Raw genomic sequence first — 24,933 nt, forward strand, 5'->3', positions numbered from 1 at the left:
GGTAGTCTCGTAATCTGGGGAACCGGGTTCGCGTCTCCGCTCCTCCACATGCAGCTGCTGGGTGACCTTGGGCCAGTCACACTTCTCTGAAGTCTCTCAGCCCCACTCACCTCACAGAGTGTTTGTTGTAGGGGAGGAAGGAAAAGGAGAATGTTAGCCGCTTTGAGACTCCTTAGGGTAGTGATAAAGCAGGATATCAAATCCAAACTTTTCTTCTAGCAAAACGGCTATATTTTGTCCTAGATTTCAGCTGCAAGCATTCATATTTTTGGTGATGCATCCCCCACCAATGTTGGTTACAATTATTATTATTATTTTCAAGCAGAAAATGGCACCCTTTTTTTTTGCAATCCAGGGGCATTCTGCAAAAGCAACCGCTGAAATGCAGGAGATTTGATGAACTGTGCTGCGGGGCTGACCTGCCCCCAAACTTGATGGAGACAAACAGGGGGATTTTTAAAAAATGTGCTCACCTGAACATAATCATGTACGTTGGAGTTCCTCCCAATGAAAAACCAAACGCAAATAAGAACGTCAAGGCTAAGAAATAAGGGAAGCTTTTAGTACAACTATCCCTTGGGCATTGACCCAAAACTGCCGATAGATTTCCAGGACCCGAAACTCCCACACAACTGCAGTTGTGAAATACCTGCGAGAGAGAAGAGGGTGTGCGTCATTATCAGGGTGTCTTGCATTTTTTCACATTCCGCACCTCCGCTCCCTGTGGATTTTCCCCTGTGGGCAAAACATGTGGTACAAGATGTCCTGAACCCTCTGCAGTCTATCTAGTTGAAATGAAATACTTTGTTGTCACTTATACAACTTGTATACAGTGAGATTACACAAGCACCCCCCACTCAGCTCTCTTAGTCTTAATTCCCCTCGTTTACTGACACACACACACCAAACACAAAAGTCAGTTGCCCTGTTGTTATCTTTTCATTCAGCAGCCTAACAGGCCACGGATAGAAGCTGTTCTTTACCCTGTTGGTGCGACTAATCATGCTTCTATATCTTCTGCCTGAGGGCAGGAGATGAAGAAAGTGCCGGCCAGGGTGTGAATCATCCCTCAGAATTTTCCTCACTCTCCTGAGGCAACGTTCTTCTGCAATGTCATCCAGTGGATTCACGGGACAGCCCATAATATCTTGTGCTGTATTCACCACCCTCTGTAGGCACTTCCTATCAGTTGATGTCAAACCAGCGTACCACACCATGATGCAGTATGAAAGGACACTTTCTATTGTGGTAGAAGGTGATCATCAAATGTTGATTGACATCATTCTTTTGCAGTACTCTGAGGAGATGGAGTCTCTTTTGGGCTTTCTTAACCACCTGGGTTGTATTGATTTTCCAAGTAAGGTCTTCACTGAGATAAACTCCTAGGAATTTAAAGGAAGAGACTCTCTCCACACAGCCCTCCCCGATGTACAGCGAGGCTAGTTCTCCTCTCTTCCTCCGAAAGTCCTTTGTGTTGCTGATATTAAGGTGCAAGTTAATATTTGACATATTCCAGAGTCAAAATAGAGAGAACTATACCGCATATCTGCCAACTGTCCTGTTTTAAGCAGGGCATCCTGGAATCACAGAAGCCAATCCCAGCTTCTGTTTGCATCCCAAGATATCCCCCTTTTTTTTTTTTTGGGGTCTGGCGCTCTGGCACGAGTCCTCATGTCGGAACACCGGACCAAGTGACCCTCACTATGGTGCAAGTCAGCAGTGTTGCCAGAGGGTAGGACCGAAACCAAAGGATTCAAAATTCAAGAAAGGAGCTTCCGACCAAACTTTAGGAAGAACCTCCTGACAGCAAGAGCTGTTTAGCAGTCAAATGGACTGCACCTCAGAAGGTGGTGGACATTCTTTCACTGGAAGGTTTTAAGCTGAGGTTGGATGGCCATCTGTCAGGGAGTCTCTAGCTGTGAGTGTCTGGAGGCGGTTGGAGGATGGATGGCGGCTAGCAGATTGAGGTTGAATCCTGACAAGACTGAAGTACTGTTTTGGGGGGACAGGAGGCGGGCAGGTGTGGGTGACTCCCTGATCCTGAATGGGGTAACTGTGCCCCTGAAGGACCAGGTGCGCAGCCTGGGAGTCATTCTGGACTCACAGCTGTCCGTGGAGGCGCAGGTCAATTATGTGTCAAGGCCAGCTGTCTACCAGCTCCATCTGGTACACAGATTGAGACCCTACCTGCCCATGGACTGTCTTGCCAGAGTGGTGCATGCTCTAGTTATCTCCCGCTTGGACTACTGCAATGCGCTCTATGTGGGACTACCTTTGAAGGTGACCTGGAAACTACAACTAATCCAGAATGCGGCAGCGAGACTGGGGGCAGCCACCAAGACCACATTACACCGGTCTTGAAAGACCTACATTGGCTCCAAGTACGTTTCTGAGCACAATTCAAAGTGTTGGTGTTGACCTTTAAAGCCCTAAACGGCCTTGGCCCAGTGTACCTGAAGGAGCGTCTCCACCCCCATCATTCTGCCCAGACACTGAGGTCCAGCTCCGAGGGCCTTCTGGCGGTTCCCTCACTGTGAGAAGTGAAGTTACAGGGAACCAGGCAGAGGGCCTTCTCGGTAGTGGCACCCGCCCTGTGGAACGCCCTCCCAGCAGATGTCAAAGAGAAAAACAACTACCAGACTTTTAGAAGACATCTGAAGGCAGCCCTGTTTAGGGAAGCTTTTAATGTTTAATAGGTTATTGTATTTTAATATTCTGTTCAAAGCTGCCCAGACTAGCTGGGGAAACGTAGCCAGATGGGCAGGGTAGAAATAATAAATTATTATTATTATTATTATTATTATTATTATTATTATTATTTTATTATTATTATTCTGCATTGCAGGAGGTTGGGCCAAATGACACTTGGGGTCCCTTCCAACTCTATACAATCCTACGAACGCATGAACCTCTTAAGAAGCAAACCTACAAATAGGTATCTGCACTTACCATATCTTTTCCACTTCCCACTGATGCTTTGCAGCCAGCTAAACACGCACTCATGTAGGTGACTCCATTGCTTCCACAAACGGGATCCCAATGGCTTGCATCACAGCTGCAGTCAGAGTTGCAGGCAGCTAACGATACTTCCTTAGAGAAGGATGGTTCTTTGATGCTAAAGGGAACAGAAGCAAAGTCTTCAGGGAAAAGGAAAACAAGGCCAACACACACATATACACAGTCAGATGGGTGGGGTACAAGTAATACATTGTTGTTGTTGTTATATCTGCATTTTGGCAAGGCATAGCATGTTTTCTCAAATACAACCCATTTTTGCATGTTAGTTTCACCAATTTATTTTATGCAACAAAATTCATATACCACCTGATCGTGATGAAACCTCTAAGTCGGCGATTCTCAAGCAGTGGGACCCCAGATGTTGTTGGACTACAACTCCCATCATCCCTGAGCTCTGGCCTTGCTAGCTAGGGGTGATGGGAGTTGTAGTTCAACAACATCTGGGGACCCACTGCTTGAGAAAGGCTGCAAAGTGGTTGACAAAAAAGCAAAACATCAGTAAAAGATAGTTAGCATGCATTCTTATGCACATTTTACCCTCCTATATGCTCTGAGCCCGGTTTTGGCTGGGGAGGGCGGTCTGAGTCAGTATAATATGGAATCTCCTGCCCCACAGTCCCAAAAATGAATACGGCAACTTACCCAGAGTAATTGATGTTCAAGCCAGCCACCTGGAGGTCATTGCAGTTGAATGCAAAGTAAAGCAGATTAAGTAGGAAGGTAATCAGAAAAGTAACACAGGCAAATTTCGCCATAGTTGTCACTTGCATCTTGAACTTCTTGATGATAAAACCTCCGAGGAACAGTCCCACAATTGTAGCAGGTAAAAGCAACACACCTGGGGGGGGGGGGAAAGGGGGACATTGACATAGGTTGCATGTGCTTACACACACACACACACACACACACACACACACACACTCACCCCCTTACCCCAGCAAGCCAGAAACGCAAGAACAAAGAGAGGAGTTTACGTACCAATATAGAAGATGGCGTTTGAAACAGGTATGTTAAATTGCTGTTCCATAAACTTTGGCTCATATGTTATCATGCCAACGACAGAATTGTACAGAAGGACAATGAGGAGTAAATAGACCAGGAAGATAGTGTCTCCAAGCAGCTTCTTCAAAGTGGGGAAGAAATCTGGAAAGGAAATATAATATATCCATATCTAAAATAAACATCTGCAAGTGTATTCACAGAGGAAAGGCTGATGATCATCTCTATCGTCACCCTCTGGATCAAAAGCCATTGCTGATTCTGTCTACTGCTGGGCCTAATTTACATTGCCTAGATTTGTGTGTGTGTGTGTGTTCAGATTTGTAACTTCAGATCTACAGTGGTACCTCAGGTTAAGAACTTAATTCATTCTGGAGGTCCGTTCTTAACCTGAAACTGTTCTTAACCTGAGGTACCACTTTAGCTAATGGGACCTCCCGCTGCCGCCACACAATTTCTGTTCTCATCCTGAAGCAAAGTTATTAACCTGAGGTACTATTTCTGGGTTAGCGAGTCTGTAACCTGAAGCATCTGTAACCTGAAGCGTCTGTAACCCAAGGTACCACTGTAGTTGCAAATTATACAGATGGGAGAGAGGAACGCAGTGTGTAAAATGGTTCCATTCAGCAAATTGTTAGTTAACTCTTCTTAATGAGTTTTAAGTGAAGAATGTTAAGGATATGATCTAGGTCTGTGGTCAAAATCTGAGAAGACCTCCTTGGAGGATGGAGCCCATGACAGATACCAGCATGTACTGGGAACCAGGGCAACTCAAGAGGAATCCTGGGACCACAATTCATGAAGGTACCCCATCCAGGAAACCAGCGGAAGAAGAAGAAGAAGAAGAAGAGGAGGAGGAGGAGGAGGAGTTTGGATTTGATATCCCGCTTTATCACTACCCTAAGGAGTCTCAGGGCAGCTAACATTCTCCTTTCCCTTCCTCCCCTACAACAAACACTCTGTGAGGTGAGTGAGCCTGAGAGACTTCAGAGAAGTGTGACTGGCCCAAGGTCACCCAGCAGCTGCATGTGGAGGAGCGGAGCCGCGAACCTGGTTCCCCAGATTACGAGACTACCACTCTTAACCACTACACCACACTGGCTCTCTGTATGGAACTGGGTAGCTGTATGTACCCTGACTCAAGTTACTGCTCCTGCATCTGCTTTACATGCAGAAGGTCCCAGGTTCAAACCTTAGCATCTCCAGGTAGGGCAGGAAGAAAGCCACTGAAGAGCCACCCCCAATCTGTGTAGACAATACTAGATGGACCAGTGGTCTGACTCAGTAGAAGGCAGATTCCTGTGTTCCTTCCTGACATGCTTACATGGACATCTGCTTACAAAAAGAGACCGTGGAGACCAATTATCTGAATCACCACACATTTTTCACCACAGATCATGTCTGGAGCTGCTGTTTTCAAAATAGTAGGGGTTAATAAAAGGGATCGTAACCTTCCAATAATATTTGGGGTGTATGTTTATACTTTAAATTGCAATCACCCCAGAATAAGGACATTGTGTTTCTGGTCTACAAATCCCATCATCCCTGAGCACTGGCCATGCTGTGGGAGTTGATAGGAGCTGGAGTCCAGAAACATCTGGAGAGTCAAGTTTCCCTAGTCCTGTTCTATTTTGTTTAAGGAGTTGAGCGCATTGCAAAAGTGGGCCACCCACAGAGCCGATTGTCTTAGGAAGTGCGACATTAACTAGTGAAGGAGAGCCAGAGGAGGAGGAGGAGGAGGAGGAGGAGGAGGAGATTCAGCAGTCAACCTTTTGTTGCTTTGGAGATCTTCAGCCGTGGTGGTTTTGGAGATTCCATTTTGCCACAGCTATCCTTGGAGTTTCCGTAAACATCACCCGACTTCTTAATTATCCTTTCTTCTCCTTGTTTTGGCAAAGAGTAAGGCAGGAACCAGAAAGGGAAGGAGGCCACAATGCTGATGGCTCCACATAACAGTATTCCAAGCCACCAGGCACCAACCCAGCGCACATCCTTAGAATTTATTGTCAATGTATCTGGGAGAAAAGGACAGAGATTGAACTTTTAGCCTCTTTAAATGAAAAAAAAAAAAGATGATCTACATCTTTTGCTCTACTTTGCTTATTCATCACTTCAGTTCTCAGTTGGCTCCCAGTTTGACCCTTCCCCTCTCCACTGTATGATAAAAAGTTAGATGTGGACCTAAAAGATCTAAACTGCAATCACAGCTCAGTCATGGAAACCATGGGTGATTTCTCAGGCATATTGTAAGAACTTCAGAAGAATCCTGCTGGATCAGACCAAGCGCCTATTGAGTCCAGCACCCTGTTCTCACAGTGGCCCATCCAATGTCTCTGGGTGTGTAGGCACAAATGCAATAGTACCCTTCCAGCTGTGATCCATACCAACTGATATTCAGAAATATTCTTTCAGTGCCTCACTGGGAAAAGGGATTGACCATTCAGCCACCCTAGGAATTGTAGCTATGTGAGGGGAATGAAGGTCTCAGCACCGTTAAGAAACTACAGCTCCCAGGATGCTTTAGGGGAAGCCATGGCTATTTAAAGTGCTATAATATTGCTTCAAATGCATGGGGCAGATGGGGCCTGAGAGACAGGCTAAGTGGAGGTAACACTGCAGGAAGTGAGGAATTTAGGAGATGGAGGGTGTTAGCGCCAGAGAAGGGTTAAGAGGATAATATCCGGCAACTGGAGAGATTGTAGGAGAATGTACTTAAAACCACAAATGGGAGTTTAGTTTAGTTTAACAGGGAGTCTGGGCTGAAAGCCTGAAATTTATTTGTGTGCAATAGTAAATATTCTAGGACGTGTCTATGGATGATAATACACAGCTTTCCTCTGATGGAAGAGAGCTGGTTGGATGCTGGGCTTGTCCACACCACAGCAAAATGTGGAACAGCACCTTCCTGTCTCCCCACTAATGTAAGGACATCCACAAGACATCCTACACATCCCAGTGTTGTCCTGGAACTTCCACCCTTTAAATGCAGGACTTTTCAGTCTTAGCCATTGCAGATCTTCCAAGGATAGGAAAAGCCCACATTCCCAGGAAGGTCTGGGACAAAACTGGGATGGGGAAGGGCGTCCTATGATTACATCCCCCTACATTAATGGTGAGAGTAAAGAGGTGCAAATCCACATCTTGGTTCTGCAGGTGGAGAAGCTCTCTGAGAACCTTAATTTTGTGAATTCCTAACAGGCCCTTTCTGCATCATGGGATGAAGTCACTGGAACCCAAAGCCTTGCCCACCTTCTTCAGTCTTCTGATGGCTGTGGTCCTTTGCTGAGACAATATTTTCCAGAGCTCAGGGCTCCAGAAGGACCTACTGGGGATTGTCTAGGGTCTGGCCTGACAATTGCTACCAAGCCACAGCAGAAGAGGACAATTGGCACTCAGCACTCGCTGGACAGGAGAGTCAACGTTAACAGAGACGAAACACTGGATACGATTATGGGTATTTGTTCCTTACCAGTATCTACCAGTCCAATGTCAACCCACAGATTAGCACAGTAGGATCCAAGCAGAAAGCCAGCTGAGGGTCCAAACATTCCCAGCGCTCTCACTATTCCTGTAAAAGATCACACGGCAGCACAGTGACTTATTTACAGCGCATGGTGAAGAAGATTATCTATGAAGAGAAGAGGCGATCTTTGGGCATGCTACTCTCTGCCAGGGTAGAAGGCTGGGCAAAAGCCTGGGTCATCTGCTGTCTGCATTGCAGAAGAACAGGGTGGGGAACCAGAGCAGCCTGCCAGGGCCCCTCTCCGCCCTACCAGAATGCAATCCCAACCTGATCAAAGACCCAGAATGCAATCCTATATATGTCTCATCTGAAAGAAGCCCTAGAAGTTCAATTCTTCCAGGTAAGTGAGAGTGGGAATGCAGCCACAAGTCTTTGGGAAATGCTGTGTTGAGACCTTCAAAAGGTGGAGTGAATCTCCACCCAATTACACAGGTGTTGTTGTGTTTTGGGGATGGGGAGTGTTTTTTTCCCCAGCTGGGGTTCTGGGGGAAAAGAATGGTAAAGGTAAAGGTAAAGGGAGACCTGACCATTAGGTCCAGTCGTGGCCGACTCTGGGGTTGCGGCGCTCATCTCGCTTTACTGGCCAAGGGAGCCGGTGTACAGCTTCCGGGTCATGTGGCCAGCATGACTAAGCCGCTTCTGGCAAACCAGAGCAGCGCACAGAAATGCCGTTTACCTTCCCGCCAGAACGGTACCTACTTATCTACTTGCACTTTGATGTGCTTTCAAACTGCTAGGTGGGCAGGAGCAGGGACCGAGCAACGGGAGCTCACCCCGTCGAACTGCCAACCTTCTGATCAGCAAGTCCTAGGCTCTGTGGTTTAACCCACAGCGCCACCCGCATCCCTAAAAAGAATGGTAGTCTCCACTAAAATCCATCATCTCACTCCAATCCCAGGTACCCCACCTTGGAGCAATGCTATGCCATGACTCGGATCTAATCCGCACCATACATTACTCCTCCCTTGATTATTATTTTTAGGGAAGCAGTTTTTCAATGTGTTGGGAATGGCTGCTTCTTTGGGGGAAGTCATGTGTCATTCTGGGACAGAAAGGATGGCAGCTAGCAATTGCAGGCCACTGTGAGGCTCTCCACTGCTACCCAATGATAGTTCCCCCAATTTTATTTTTCAGAAACCTGACAAAATGCCTTCTTTGATCAAAACCTGCAAATGAGGCAGGGAGGAGGCCCTTTCCTCTTCACACAAATTTTGCTCACTCTTTTATCTGTTCAGTTTGCCTTGGTGGTTGATATGCATTCTTAAGCTGCCTTGTGACTGAGAAGGCACAAATATTTCAAACCAGAACATAAACAGCCTTAAGATATTTTAAAGCAACCAATAAACAGCCAAGAGCTGGTAAGACAATGCAGACCTTCGGAAGGCTGCTTTTCAACCCAGTTCTGATCTTTAATGGGATGGGATCGCCTTGCTTATTTTACCTATGTAAAAGGCCGAGTTTTGTTCCGTGGCAAAATCATCGATGTATGACAGCCCCAGGGGCATCACGGGAGCTTCACCGATTCCACGAAGAATATTCCCAGCAAGGACAAACAGCCACAGGTAGGAGCTCGTCGATTTTTCACAGCCTGCGGGCAAAGGATGGCACACAGCTTGGTGAACGAATCTGCTGTGCCCTATTCGTTTTCCCTTGCAGGGCTATTGGCAGCTTCAAAGGGTCAGGGGGGCAGAGATGCAAACTGTAGAGGTGGCACAGAGCAAAAGGTGGATAGATTCCACCACCAGTGCCACTGCCGTGCCATTGCACCAATTAAATCTAGAGCACCTGTCTCACAGAATTGTAGAGCTGGAAGGGACCCCATGGGGCAATGCAGGAATCTCAGCTAAAGCATCCATGGCAAATGGCCACCCAACCTCTGCTTAAAAACATCCAAGCAAGGAGAGTCCATGGATCACAGCATCTGCTGTGGCTGCAGAGACCTGTAACTCATAACTGCTGCCTCCCATGTTGTTTTTGCTGCCTTAGCATCACCAAAGTGACCTCCCCTGGGCGCAAGCCTGGGCAGTGTGTATGGAGGTCCTGGGCTGCCCAGATGACAAGACTCCCCTCTCGGCATCAGTGATGTAGCCCAAAGGAAAGCAGAGCAAGATGCTTGGCACCAGCTTGGCTGCAAGAGTTGCTGGAAGGAGGTGTACAAGGTGCCATCCAACCAGTTTAGGGACTTCAGGTTTGCGTAGGGCAGGGGTCAGCAAGGCTTACTGGGCATGGGCTGGATCACTCCTGCGGAGATCCTCCATGGGCCAGACCGGCACGGCTCAATGCCAAAAATCACATCTGCACATGTCCACGGGGCCAGAAATCGCTTCTGCGCATGCCCAGATCATGAAAATTGCAGGCATGATTTTTGGCATTTGGGCATGCACAGAAGCTATTTCTGGTGCCGCGGACATACGCAGACATGATTTTCGGCCTCTGGGCATGTGCAGAAGCAATTTCCAGAGCCACAGAAGAGAGTCCCTGCGCCACGCTGCACCAGTTTAGCGCAGCGCATGGGGACTTGCCAAGCGAGCGGCTCGGTTTGGGGGCAGCTCATGGGCCAGTTAAACAGCCTCCGTGGGCCACTTCCGGCCCATGGGCCTTAGGTTGCCGACCCCTGGTGTAGGGTTAGCCCTTTAGCCTAATGGGAAATGACTGGCTTGGGTGTCAAATGTGGCCCTCCAAGTGACTCTCCCTAGGCCACAACCCATCGCTGTCTGCCTTGCACCATCCATGGGTGTTTTTGCCTGTGTGGAATGTGTCCTTGAACTCTGATCACACTTCTTGCTTGCCTGGGTGAGGATACAGGTGTGTGTTGGTGTGCGTGTAGAAACTAGCCTACTGTACAGAGGTGCAATGAGCATTTGTTGTTCTGCCCTCTTTTGCCCCACCCACCCAATTGCATGCTTCTGCTTAGCGGCCAGCAGCTGGGACAGCAGCAAGAACAACTACAAAAACAAAGTCAAAGAGACAAAGAAGAAGAAAAGCTGCTTGTACTATCACTATTCCATGAGCACTGAATGTGCTGAGTCTTCATTGAACCTTTTGCTTTTGTTTCCCCCTGCAGATCTGTTTCCCAACTTTTTTAGTTTTTTTTTTATATTCCTGTAAACCTTGGAGTTCCCCATAATTCTGCTTGTTCCCCAGTGACCTGGTTCTGGCTTAAATCCTGCCGGCTCTCAGCCATCTAAGTTTGCTGTTAGAAAAAGGGAGCTCGCAAAGTGCACTGTGGACACTCGACCAGCTGAGTTCTCAGTTAAAGAGAATGACGATGGGAAACAGATTTTTCAGCTACAGATGTTCAATGCCAGCCAAACCTGGACACTGAAAACTGAAAGCCTTGGTCCGGCAAGCAATATTGAAGAGGAGCAACTGTGATAGCAACTGCAGCAGCAGCGGAGGGCATAGATCGATTGTAACTGTCAGTCACATGCTGGTCTGGATGATACCCAGCAGTCCCTTCCAAAGCTGCAATCCTGTATCCTGTGCAGGTATAGCATGTATAAGAGGAAACCTGGTAAACAGGTCTATCTAGTTCCTTTGCTAAGGGAATGGTCATGCTGTAGCTGTCCAGTTAAGTACCACAGTTTACATGTCCAAAGACATGTTGCCATAGAGACAAATGGGTGGGCCTTTCCTCATCTCACTTGGCTCACACCACGTCAATCTTAGGATGGAGAACAATAGGCCAAGTGGAGCTGTGTGAGTTTTGGCTGGAGCTGGAAGCTGGATACCCAAAGTAGAGGCTTGGGGTTAACCAGATGAGGAAGCAAGATCAGTTAGGGTGTGAATGCTGTGAGCCCCTCCATACCATGCTTGGGTTGTATAGATGTGCAAATAAAGGCATATATCCCAAAGACACCCGCATTTCCATTGGCCTTCACCTGGGTAAGCACAGAAACCACTGAAGTCTCTTGCTGCTCGGAGATCAATGTGCGTTTAGCAATATATTTAAAGCACATTCCAAACACACACATACACCCCAAAGAATTCCGAGAACTGTAGTTTGTTAAGGGTGCTGGTAATTGTAGCTTTATGGGGTAAACTACAGTTCCCTTGATTTTTGGGGGGTTGGGAGGTGTTTGGTTTGAATGAATGGTGCATATGCAACCATTGTTTCATACAGGGGTAGTTCTCTTATCGGGAACATGGCTACAATATTAGAGGGCTGTTGCAAGATAATATGAATTGTTCAGCCTGGAAAATCACAGTACCAATTGCTACATAAAGAGATGTTGGTGTCATAAGGCCATACAGCAACCTGCCCAAAAGGTGTCTGGGCATGAGAGAGACTATAAGCCTACATGATGAAATTATGCCCTGCATCTCTTCATGTGCACACCAAGAGACTGGGACACAGCCCACCTCGGGAGCCACCAAAGTTTTGCTTACCAAGAGCACTTGCATTTTGAAAACTTTCCAAGTCGTCTATCACATGGTGGGGAGGAATGGTTGTTGAGCAAGCCGACACACTCACAGAAGAATTGGTCACAGAAACCGCAATGCTCTTGTAATTGTAACTTTAAAAAGAAGGAAGAAACAAATGCCGTGTGATGGAAACATGGAAGGGTTTAAAAATATTTGTTAATAATAACAATGATGATAATAATAATGATGATGATGATGATGATGATACTATTAATACACTTTAATTCTGAGTGGTACATAGGAGCACAGGAGCTAACTTATATTGAGTTAAAGCATTGTATCCATCTAGCTCAGCAGGCAGGGTGTTCCTCCCAGCTCGACCCGGAAATGCCGCTGAAAATTGAACATGGCATCTTCTACATGTGAAGTAGATGGTCTACTACAACCCTATTGGCAGCTGCTTTGTGAGGCAATGAGACAATTGATGGTTGCTTCATGGCAAATGGTGCAATGTCGTAAGAATGATGCACTGCTCTTTTCCAAAAAGTTAGGAAATGTTATTTATTTAGTTATTTACTAATTTTATGTCCTGGTTTCCTTGCAGGAGCAGTGCCATCGCAACCAGACTTTGGGGCCTATGCCCATGACCTCACAACCAAGGCTTCTCGACAACAGCCCAAACGCTGCCATGCCCAATGGCTATCCTTGATATTTGGTATGCCCAAACTTCTCCAGCAGAGCCCCAATGAAGTGTGTGATATCCAAGCATCCCCTGCCAACAACACAGGGCCAAAACAAATGTCTGCGCTGCCCAGCAGAAACTCTCTGAGGCTTCAGATATGGTTGACTCCACTCAGTCCAACTTTGAGATGCTGAGAATTGATCTGCTGCTTAATTATAGTCCTTCCCTCTACAAAGCATTCACAACACTCTGGTCCTCTTTTTGATGCTCATCTGTCTTAGCCCATGGACCACCCTCCCTGGTGACAGGCATTTCACTGGGGATGCTAATGTTGGTAATTGTTAATTCTGTACTTACCGCCCCATTATGAAGTGAGGCACAATTGACACAAACGATCCCATGGACATGATGAGGCACCCAACCGCTATCACCTTTGGACGATGAACTTTTGGCCCCAGGTAACTCACCAAGATCAGCACCAATAAGTTTCCTACATCAGGAGAAGAGATGTGATGAATTCTGGGGTGGGGGTGGTTCAGGGAGAGGCAGAAGGCCTTTCCACTGTGAAACTACGGCAGGTTACCTCCTGTGAGGGGTGCGGGGAAGGAAACGGGTATACCTATCTCAAAGCTTCCATCGATCAGTCCAACCACAAATGATGGGATTTCAAATCTCCTCTCAATCTGAGTCATCACACTCTTCATGTAGCTTCCCGTAAATGCTTTGGAGAAGAAGGAAAACGACAGCGCCCCGAGGAATATCTGGGGTGAACACAAAGGAAAACGTGAGTTGACAAAGGAGCTATTGTCTCAAGATAATATAACATCTCAACCACAGAGATAGAAACATACAAGTCTCTGGCCTCAAGGAGCTTACAACTTAACATGCGGAAGGAAAATAGAGGGAGACAAGGCTAGGGACCATGCTTTTGAACCACCTGGAATTTTTTGGCCATTTGTTGCAGAGAAAGGGAGGTTTTTACCTTTAGCTTTGAAACAGGGAGACATGCTCTCTTCACCAGGTGCGACCCATGGCTTTTGTCCAAGAATGGGGGGTTGTCTTTAGCTTGCTGCAGAACCATTTTTCCATCCATGACGCCGATCTTCTAGCTTGGGAACACAGACCTTTCTGTCTGGGGGGGAAATAGGAACAACAGTTATGTCATTTCCTTAGTGATAGCACTTCATGTATTGGACTGAGTCCCAACCTTCAGCATGGCTTCAGTTTAGGATGCAAAACAGGAGAACCAGCAACCTGGATTTGGATCTGAGCCCCCTCAGCTGTTTACACAGAGCAATGTCACATCAACAGGCTGCCTCTGTCAGAGGTCCTGGTAGTGCCAGGTTTATGCTTGCCTGGATAGAGAACACAGAGATGTGCAGCCACTTTTGGGTGGCTGGAATGTAGCTTACTGGACACAGGTAAGAGCTGTACCTGTTGTCTGTTTTTGCAATTGTTTGCTTTTTGATTGCACACCCCCTCGCTGTTTGCTCAAGCCCTTCTCCCCACTGGCAAGCAGACCCTGGAAGAATCCCTGGCACAAAAGGAATCTCATTATTGACTGCTCAGTTTAATTGCCTGTCACCCTTAGGAGGTGAGACGCAAGGAAGGGGAAGATCTTCCAGGGTGGGAGACCGGGAGAAGAAAGGGAAGCTCCCAAGTGAAAGCTGTGAGGCTCCACCCCTTTCTGTGTGAGACAAGAGTTAAGACTTTGCATTTTCTTTTCTCTTTCCTTTGTTTTTATTTAAATTAGTACAGTGGTACCTCGGTTTTCGAACATCTCGGAAATCGAATGTTTCGGTTTTTCAACGCCGAAAACCCGGAAGTTAATCCTTCCGTTTTTAAACATGCCCCAGAAGTCAAATGGCTTCCGCTGAGTGTTTCTCAATTTTCTCAATTAAATTTGCAGACTGCCCTTTGCGCCTTGGTTTTCGAACGTTGCGGAAGTCAAACCGTCTTCCAGAACGGATTACGTTCAAAAACTGAGGTACCACCATATTGAATTATGAAATAGCTTCCATAAAATTTTATGGGAAAGGGAGAACTGTTTGCCACCCTTAATTCCAACTAAATTTGTTTTGATTGCTCTCTCTCACCAAGTTTGCCTCCTGAGATACAAATGCAACTCTGGATAACTTTGTGGTACAGTAATTATTTTAACAGTACAGTATGGGACTGTTGATGTCCAAGTAATAGACTCGGCACATGCTGCCAGTGTACAGTGGACCCTCGGGTTACGTTACCTTCGGGTAAAGCGTGTTCTCCTTCATGGAGAGCACGTGTTGCGGTGGGGGCCACCAGGACACTCCAAAGTTGGGGGCGGGCTAATTGATTGTTGGCCACTGATGCGATTGGGGCTTCCCTTGTTGTTGGGAAGAAGTTAATGTTGCCATTTGTTGACTGACAGCCAGAAATGCTAAAACTCCTTGCACGAGGCTAGGGCTTCCTCTTTTCGACCGTGCATCGGATTGCCCGTCCCTCCCTCCCTAGAATTAGGGTTGTTCGCTTGACCTTGCTATGCCTGTCATGGGGTCGTCTGCTCTTGGGGCAGGGGCCCGGTAGGAATTTTGTCCATCTGGCTGATTGGCTGGGGCCATTTGGTTTTTGCCTACTGCGTAGCAAATCGTCACAGCTTGTAAGGTTGCGGTTAGGCATTGGTTTATGGTTTGGTTGGTTGAGGGGAAGTGGTTGAGTGCCTGGCCTTGGTAGGTTGAGTGCCTGCCCCTCTAATGCTGCTGCTGCAAGGGATTCCGTTAAAGGAATTGGGGGCTAACTATTGCTTGTCCACTCTGTCAAGGGGGCTCGGGCCATAGCAATGAGCTCCTGGTTGCATTTGGGGTGAGGGCAGGTTCCCTGCTCTGTCGCTACCCCCAAGTGTATTCCCCTACTCTGACTTTCGCATCGTGCGGAATGTCAGTCTGTCCCCCATGGTGGGGGCAGATAGTTGCAACCAATGCCTAAGCAACCACTCACAAATTTGTATTTCAATAAAGTTGTTGCCAAAATTATGCCAAAAATCTTAAACAAAAAATTCTGTGTGATGTGTGAGTTATTGGGGTGGCCCTGAGGACCTCGACACGCAACATAATCCTCGGGTTGCGAACGCGGCATACCTGGAAGTGTATACTTCTGGGTTTCGCCGCATGCGCAGAAGCACTCTGCACACCGTGCATGTGCACAGAAGCACTCAATTGTGCCACACACATGTGCAGAAGGGTGCCTCCAGTTACGAAATTTTCGGGATATGGCCAGGCTTCCGGAACAGATCCCGTTCGTAACTGGAGGTACCCCTGTACTCTCTTTTCTCTTCTGCCTTTGGGTGTATGATGTATTACGTAAAAAAAAAACCCTCATACCAATAGCTAAAAGTCAAGACTCAGTTCTGCATAGGATAGCACTAAAAATTGCCATTAAAGAATCCCACGGCAGCAAGTTCCCAAGATACCAACTGTTCTTTTTTTAGCTTGTGCTGCCTGTCAGTTTCAGCTCTGGAGCTGGGGTTTATTTTGACCAGCTCCCGTTGCCATGTAGATCTCTTAAAAAAAAACAACTATTTATAATTCCGCTTGTAGCCAAAAAAGGCCTGACTTCACAGTTCTGTGCCCTCAAACATCAGCCACCTCAGCATTTTGTATGCAAGAGTTTTAACCTTTTAAGCAAGCCATGCTCAAGATCTCTAAACAAACTTCAGTTGCAATGCAGAGCAAACACACTTTGGGTCCCTTTATCTCCTGCTGATGATTAACCAGCCAGGGAATATGACCTCTTAAAATTTTTTAATCTTTAATTTTTAAACATTTTGAACAGCCCTCCTTTTCTTCCCACTTCAGTTAATTCCTCCCCTTCTTTGAATGGCTTGACAGCACAATTGTCGCTGCATTTCGGCAGAGGGCAGGAATGCACCTGAATTCTGCTCAAGATAAATCAATTTAAAAATGGGCAAGGTTCAGATGCTTCACAGAACTCTTCAACACTTCTGTTTCTTTAGATTTTTGTCCAGCCCTTCCTTCCAAAGGAACTCAGTATTTTTAAAAAAATAAAACAAACTCTAAACATTTCAAAAGCAAGCAAAATATTATCACAACTAAAAACACATGCTAGATCTAACAAATGATAACAACCAACACAAGATGTTATATGAGGACTGCTGACTTGGATGGGGTTTTTTATTATTATTATTATTAAAAAAGCAGGATTCTTTATTTAGGAATCTGCTCCATATGGCACAGAAAAACTCTGAGAGGATTCCCTAAAAAGAAAAATCACAAATACAGTAATACACGAAGTACAAGCAAAAGAATCCACATGTTAAAGTCCCACAGATTGCAATTAGATAAGCATCTCTTTAAACGTAAATATAAACCGAAGTAGAAAACATGTGGGGGATAACATAGACCCGAAATACAGAAATTCCAGAGAGAACCACTTCTACCTACTAATTATGCCAAGTATGTATTTATAGGGAGTCGTATTGCTCTCTCCTCTGCTGCTCTCGCTCTCAAATGAAGGGAGGGAAAGGTTAGCTGTCCCCACCCCTGGACCTCCCTGCTCTCACCAGGGAACACCCACAGTCATTCCCGTAACAGGACCATCTGCAAAGTGCCCTGACCTTTGCAGCAACTCAGAAGGGCAATTTGCAGAGGGACTGGTTTATCTCTCCATGGGCTGGGACTGGGAGTGATTAGATCGGCTCAGGATCATGATAACCAGGGCCTTCCCTAAAGGTAAAGGTAAAGGGACCCCTGACCATTAGGTCCAGTCGTGGCCGACTCTAGGGTTGCGGCACTCATCTCGCTTTATTGGCTGAGGGAGCCGGCATACAGCTTCCAGGTCATGTGGCCAGCATGACTAAGCCGCTTCTGGCGAACCAGAGCAGTGCATGGAAATGCCATTTACCTTCCCGCCGGAGCGGTACCTATTTATCTACTTGCACTTTGACGTGCTTTCGAACTGCTAGGTGGGCAGGAGCAGGGACCGAGCAACGGGAGCTCACCCCGTCAAGGGGATTCGAACTGCCAACCTTCAGATCAGCAAGTCCTAGGCTCTGTGGTTTAACCCACAGCACCACCCACGTCCCTAGGGCCTTCCCTACCATTAGCCAAAGTGAAGCAACCTGCCTTAAGCAGAAGATGCTGAGGAGCGTGGGTGGCAGCCCCCGCTAGCTGTTCTTCCTGAGTGCCCCCACCCCAAGATGTTCCTCTGTAGGAGAACAGAAGTGTGAATGCCACATGGTCTGTCTGCCCCCCCAACCTAGCATTTTGCTTCAGGTGTGGTGGAGAATGTCCTCCTCTTGCCAGAAAGATTCAGCTGCCAGCCCAGTGGCAGCAAAACGTCTAGCTCGGTAATAATGGGGGGGACCAATTTAAAATACAGGTTAAAATACAATTTAAATGCAGCCTCATTTTAAAAGTAGCCCACAGATCAAAACCATAAGGGGAGGGAAAACATAAGGGTCAGACTGAGTCCAAACCAAAGGCCAGGCAGAACAGCTCTGTCTTGCAGGCCCTGCGGAAAGTTGTCAAGTCCCATAGGGCCCTAGTCTCTTGTGAAAAAGCATTCCACCAAGTAGGGGCCAGTACTGAAAAGGCCCTGGCCCTAGTTGAGACCAATCTAACCACCTTGCGACTTGGGACCTCCAAGGTGTTGTCATTTGTGGACCTTAAGGGGCATACCAGGAGAGGCGGTCCCATAGGTACGTGGGTCCTAGGTAGAACCTCCTCATTCAGATGCAATGTACCTTACAGCCCTAGATGCAAATAATAAGGGGTGGGTATCTCTTTTAGAGGCAGAGGATGTGCTTTGCATGCAAAATGTCCCCAGCTCACTCCATGGCATCTCCAAGGAGGGAGAGGAGAGTCCCCTGCCAGGAATCCTGGACGGTCACTGCCAGTCAGTGTAGAAGGACTGAGCTAGATGGAGAATGATGGTCCAATCCAGAGGTAGCCAATGGGGGTGCCAGATATTGCTGGACTCCAGTTCCAGTCATCCCTGGCCATGCTGGCTGGGGGTGATGGAAGTTGAGGAGTCCAGCAAAATCTGGAAGGCTGTGCTTGGTGTACTCCATCAAGCCAATTCTTACAAGCTGCCTGGGGCAAGTCACTGCTGCAGATCCTAAAACATGTCTACGCTTTCATGCACAAGCAAAGCGTTTGTGCAAGTGGGATTGAATAGGGGATGCGAAAGTTACTGCAGCCAAGAGCTAGGTGGGCCTGCGCTCACACATGTATACTACAGCCTCGAAGGCTTTGCTGGATCAAAACAAATGTTTTTCTGCCTAAGCCAAGACCAGCTTTCCACATGCAGGTTAGCCACTGCATTGTGAAATAGCTTGTGTGTGTGAATGGGATGACCCAAATGACCATTGCATGTAGCCTCCTAAGCAGGCATGTTTCCATTCCACCATGTTCTCATTGCATTCAGCGCCGTTTCCATTCCACTGCAGTTCGTCTTAGGCCAAAAACCTGCATTCTTAATCTCGCTGTCCACTATGGCAAAATGGCTCGATTTGTGCAAGTTACATTGTCTTTGTGTTATTGCACCCCTTTCAACACAATGCAAAGGAAGCACAATGCAGATCTGGGGTCGGGTTGGGGAACACAATCAACTCTGTACCGTTTGCAGACTGAAAGCAACACCACAGAAAATACTGTTCATATTCCCTGCACTGATTTCTGCTCTGGTAACAACAACAACAACAACAACAACAACTTATTTATACCCCGCCCATCAGGCTGGGTTTCCCCAGCCACTCTGGGCGGCTTCCAACAGAATATTAAAATACAATAACCTATTAAACATTAAAAGCTTCCCTAAACAGGGCTGCCTTCAGAGAGAGTAAGCCAACATCTACTTCCCTTTCTATTTTCTGCAGAATTCTCCAACATGCCTTGTAAGTCATTCTTCCTCTTCGTCCAATTGTCAAGTTCTAAAAATCTCTATAAATATCATGAATGGTGTGGAGGGGGAAAAACAAGGAGGAACCTCTTGCACTTATAAAACTGCAGCTAAATGAGACAAAATGCCCTTCTAATCCAGTTTCCAATAATGACCATCGAAATGCCTCTGGGGCTCCCACAAGGAGGGCACAAAGGCAAGTGTTATAATTTAGCTCTTTATGCTTGTTTTAAATATTTGTGTATTATTTGTGCATTTGTGTATTATTAATAATTGGTTTATGTCAACCACTTAGAAGTTGGTTTGTTCAATCAATTAAGCAGTTTCTATTTTTTTTCTCTAAATGAAGTGAGAGTTCCCATTGCTGCTTGCTTCCCCCTGTCGATAATATTATTTCCTTATTCTTATTTAGTGTCCTCTTTCTTTCTTTGGCAATCACTCGTAGCCGAGTAAGATTGTCTTCCATAAACACGGTTTTAACAGTGAGTCCGTAAGTAACTGTGGAGGCCAATTCTGGATCCACACATCCTTCCACAGTGGGGACATTGGTTTCCAGGTGGGAGTTGATCACAGTGTGGATTTGCCAAGCGTGCCTTCCTCTTAGCATGTTTCTCCCTTGCGTCCTGAGTTCGAGTGTTTTCAAAGCCCATGATACCTTTGGTAAAGGCTGTTCTCCAACTGGAGCGCTCGCAGGCCAGTGTTTCCCAGTTGTCAGTGTTTGTACTACATTTTTTTAGATTTGCCTTGAGACAGTCTTTAAACCTCTTTTGTTGACCACCAGCATTACGCTTTCCATTTTTAAGTTCAGAATAGAGTAGTTGCTTTGGAAGACGATCATCAGGCATCCACACAACATGACCAGTCCAACGAAGTTGATGTTGAAGAATCATTGCTTCAACACTGGTGATCTTTGCTTCCTCCAGTACACTGATATTAGTTGGCCTGTCTTCCCAAGTGATGTGTAAAATTTTTCGGAGACACCATTGATGGAATCTTTCAAGGAGCTGGAGATAGCGTTTATAAGTGTTCCATGTTTCACAAGCATATAGTAAGGTTGGCAGTACTACAGCTTTGTAAACAAGCATTTTGGTTTCCCTATGAATGTCCTGGTCCTCAAACACTCTGCACTTCAATTGGGAGAAAGCCGCACTCGGAGAGCTCAGGTGACACTGGATTTCAGCATCAGTGTTGGCACTTGTGGAAAGATAACTGCCTAGGTAGGAGAAGTGATTGACATTTTCCAGCATTACACCATTGAGTTGGATATGTGGTGCTGCAGAGGGGTTATTTTGTACTTGTTGGTGCAACCCTTTGGTAAGAAAATAAGAAATAAGAAAACCCCTGCTGGATCAGGCCACCGGTCCAATCTAGTCCAGCATCCTGTTTTCACCATAACAAACCAATTGCCTGTGGGAAGCCGGCAAGCAATACCCAAACACAAGCAAGATTTGTATACCGCTTAATCAAATAATCATCTGAGTGCTTTACAAATGGTAATACATTTAGGTAACTCAACCCACAGTTCCTGAGAGGGTGTTGCAAGCGCCAAATGTAGCATTAGACCTCCCTCCTTGGATGCAGAGAAAGAAATTAAGAAGATAGTTGGTAGAGTATGAGACTCTTAAGCTCAGGACCATGGGTTTGAATTCCACGTTGGGCAAAAGATTCCTGCATTGCAGGAGGTTGGACTACATGACCCTTGGGGTCCTTTCCAGCTCTACAATTCTATTATTCTATAAAGTACCTATAAAAAGGTAAAGGGACCCCTGACCATTAGGTCCAGTCATGGCCGACTCTGGGGTTGTGGCACTCATCTCGCTTTATTGCCCGAGGGAGCTGGCGTACAGCTTCCAGGTCATGTGTCCAGCATGACTAAGCCGCTTCTGGCGAACCAGAGCAGCGCACGGAAACGCTGTTTACCTTCCCGCCGGAGCAGTACCTATTTATCTACTTGCACTTTGACGTGCTTTCGAACTGCTAGGTTGGCAGGAGCTGGGACCGAGCAATGGGAGCTCACCCTGTGGCGGGGATTCGAACCGCCAACCTTCTGATCGGCAAGTCCTAGGCTCTATGGTTTAGACCACAGCGCCACCCGCGTCCCTATAAAGTACCTATAACTTCCCCTAAACCTGCCTTCAAATCAAGAAGGAAACCACAGCAACCCTGGAGCTGGCAAAGTGAATATCTCTTCCGCCATTGCCGGTGGGGAGGAAATCATTGCATGGAGGCTAGACTACTTGGGTGAACAAGGTTCTGTCCCACCAACTGCTGCCTGCCTTCTTAATTTCAGCAAGTCCAGGGATGGGGTCCTCCCTGTCAACTTCCCCCTCCTCAGGCTCAAGATTGCCCCCTGCAGAACTCAGCAGGCGAGGAGGATGGGGACAAGACTAAAATCAGTTGACTTTTCTTCTCATTGGTTCTGGCTCCACCTACTGTTACCTTCCACCCTCCCAATGGACACCACTGCACACAATCCCTGGGAAGGGAAAGGAGTTCAAAAGTCACTTTGCACTATAAGAAACCCATCTTTTAGCCTAGCAGCGCTTTGGAACTCACTGCCAATTGATAGTAGGCAGGAGCCTTCACTGTATTCTTTTTGGTGCCTGCTAAAAACTTTTTGGTTTAGACAAACCTATCTGGATGTTTACAATGCTGATGTGTTTTTTGTTTATTGCTGGTTTTAATTATTTGAACGTTTTGATTGTTTCAATTAATAATATCGCTCTATTCTTTTTGCTTTGAGGTTGGTTGGTTTTACAATCTAGCAGGATACAAATCTCATGAAATAAATAAATAGGAGATAAAATACTGCTCTGCCCTACATCTGCCTAGCACAAGCCTGGTTCAACCACCTTTGGCTTCCTTTCTCTCCTCCCCCCTTTGCTTTATGATTCCAAACTTTGGTCTGCATGGTTTCATGCCCCTGATTTAGTTGGGTTTTGTTTTTTTTAACTTACTCCAAAAAGTGCTAAACCAGAACCAATTAATTTGGTGGCTTTCCTACTCATTGTGCTGGACTCTGGACATCTGCCCCCAAGTCCTTACCTGATCATGCCAGTGCCCCAACAATCAGGTTCCAGGGTCATTCTGCCCCCTGAATCTAGAGATTATCAGTCAATGAATAATCCTGCATGATTTAAAGGGGATTGGCCAACAGAACTCAGCTGGTTTTTCTCCTTCTTTTCTTCAAAACGTTGCCTATTTATTTTTCTCATTTTTGTGCGCATGCTCTCCCACCAAGAACTGCATCAGAAAGTGCAAACAAGTGCAAAATCTGAAGAATGATTCCATCCCGGATCTGCAGATTTGTGCATTTCAATCCACAGAATTGCAATTCCTCAACAACCCCTACTGGCAGGTCTCTGGGTCTCAGGTTCAAAGATAAGCCCCTACGTTTTGAATTGAACAGACTGGAAACTGGGGCAGTTCTATTTTGCATCGATATTCATAACATAGGAAGCAGCCTTATCCTGACTCAGACCATTGGTCCACCTAACTCAATATTGTCCACACTGACTGGCAGCATCTCTCCAGGGTTTCCAGCAGGGGACATTCCTAGTCATAGCTGGAGGTGTCGGGGATTGAATCTGGGATCTCCTGCATGCTCTCTCACTGAGCTACAGATCTTTCCCTCCAAAGAACACGCGGAGCTCCCTTATACAGAGAACACCCAGCTGTATATTGCTTGCACTGACTGGCAGAGGGTCTCTGAGAACTCAACCTGGGACCTTCTCCATGCAAGGCAAGGGTTCTGCCCCTGCTGAGCAAGTAACATAAAAATAGGCATTTAAAAATAAGACAACAAACAGTGGCCGAGAGGCCTGAACAAGTCACAATTCATGAGCGTGCTAAAAAAAGAGGCTTTTGCAGGATGGAAAGAACAACAGTCCCCTGTCCATTTAAAGAGAAGCTCAGTCAAGAGGTCATCGTGCATTTGCTCAGCAACACATTCCTCAGAGCATTAAATGGAAGCGACAGAAAGAGCTGGGCAGAAGCAGAGAGAGAGAACTTACTTGGACCCCTGGTCAGTCAAGCAATGTTCCTTGTTGCTTCTGGAGCAAGGAGGAGAGAGCTCGACGTCACTGTCAGGGACCAGCCTCCTTTAAAAGGTGGAGACCGGCCCACCGTGTTGCAACACGGCTGGCTTCCCAAATTCCCCTATAACCACCAACGCAAAGGCATTTTCTGTTGCTGCTGCTGCTGCTGCTTGCTTAAATGAGCTGCTAAGCTGGCAAGTTGCCCTCAAAGTTAGCAAGCCGAGCTATTCCAAAGAAACCACATATTTTCAAGGTTTCCTTTCCTTTTGGAAAAGGAAAGGAGAATATAAGGCAGGGAAGGAGGGGTGGGATCCGGGAAGTTCTTCAGTCCTGAGGGCATCAGGTGGAAGAGAAGTTGGAACTGTTCCCTCTACAAAGACAGGTGATCGTCTCATGAAATCCACGGAGAACGGGTGTATTCCTCACCCTGGCTGGAGGCCAGAGCAGAAAAAAACAAGCAAACAAAATTTAAGTAGGCAGAAGATATTGCAGAAAGATTCACGTCTAGAGTTTGGGGAGCCTATCGCACTGCTAGAGTACATTGCGAGCCAGAGGTCATGCGGTTTCAGGAGAGATGCAAGCATGCCTTGTTGCTCACATGAATCAATTGCGGCTTGTAAGACGAAGCTTGCATATGACCTTACTAAATTATATCTGAGGCAGAAACAAGGCACAGCCTTCTCTCCGGCGTGTTTTAACACGCTGCCTGTGTGACCCAATTGCGGCTTGCGAGATGCCTGACAAGGTCCTCAAAGCAAGCTGTGCGGTTCAGCCGAACCCTATCAGAGAGAGAAGCAGGTGGAGAGAATGGAATCGTAGAATTGTAGGGTTAGAAGGGACCCCAGCGGTCATCTAGCCCAACCCCCTGTAATGCAGGAATCAAAGGGTGGCAGCTGAGTAGCAGAACGTCTGCTTGGCATGCAGAAGGTCTGCTGTTCATCCCCAGCAGAGCAGAGAAGGCCCCGTCTGAAACCCCTGAAGAGCCACTGCCAGTCAGTGTAAGACAATACAGTGGTACCTCAGGTTAAGAACTTAATTCGTTCCGGAGGTCCGTTCTTAACCTGAAACTGTTCTTAACCTGAGGTACCACTTTAGCTAACGGGGTCTCCCGCTGCTGCTGCCGCCGCGTGATTTCTGTTCTCATCCTGAAGCAAAGTTCTTAACCTGAGGTACTATTTCTGGGTTAGTGGAGTCTGTAACCTGAAGCATCTGTAAGCTGAAGCATCTGTAACCCGAGGTACCACTGTACTGAGATTCCTGCATTGCCAGGGGTTGGACTAGATGACCCTCAGGGGTCCATGAGGTACAGGGACCTGTGATGTGACAGTTGCCTACGTCCCTACGTATATTTTATTCACACCACTTTAGAGAACACAGCTGTTCCCACTCCCAATAATTTTGGGGAACGGCTGTAG

General features: G+C 46.7%; 1 protein-coding gene across 6 annotated transcripts in view; it reads right to left on the minus strand.

Moving 5' to 3' along the window:
* Positions 1–24,106, minus strand: part of LOC310742918 (solute carrier organic anion transporter family member 1C1-like) — a 32,786-nt gene extending 8,680 nt beyond the window's left edge. For 3 of the 6 annotated variants that reach the window (XR_014538754.1, XR_014538755.1, XM_083572765.1), the window contains exons 1-12: positions 23,495–24,106; positions 13,570–13,719; positions 13,207–13,348; positions 12,945–13,077; positions 11,930–12,057; positions 8,982–9,128; positions 7,487–7,585; positions 5,787–6,032; positions 3,997–4,161; positions 3,661–3,856; positions 2,950–3,115; positions 474–649 (exon numbers count right to left, since the gene is read on the minus strand). Coding sequence is in view for 3 of the 6 variants with exons in the window: in XM_083572765.1 (XP_083428891.1) it covers positions 474–649; positions 2,950–3,115; positions 3,661–3,856; positions 3,997–4,161; positions 5,787–6,032; positions 7,487–7,585; positions 8,982–9,128; positions 11,930–12,057; positions 12,945–13,077; positions 13,207–13,348; positions 13,570–13,680 (1,709 nt within the window). In the remaining 3 variants the exon portion in view is untranslated. Of the gene's footprint in view, positions 1–473; positions 650–2,949; positions 3,116–3,660; positions 3,857–3,996; positions 4,162–5,786; positions 6,033–7,486; positions 7,586–8,981; positions 9,129–11,929; positions 12,058–12,944; positions 13,078–13,206; positions 13,349–13,569; positions 13,720–17,023; positions 17,096–23,494 lie in introns of those variants that run through there. The other 3 variants (XR_014538756.1, XM_083572766.1, XM_083572767.1) reach the window with 3 other exon arrangements.
* Positions 24,107–24,933: the final 827 nt, after the last annotated feature.

This window comes from Podarcis filfolensis (genome assembly GCF_964270895.1).
Source record: "Podarcis filfolensis genome assembly, chromosome: 10".
In the NCBI taxonomy this organism is placed as follows: domain Eukaryota; kingdom Metazoa; phylum Chordata; class Lepidosauria; order Squamata; family Lacertidae; genus Podarcis; species Podarcis filfolensis.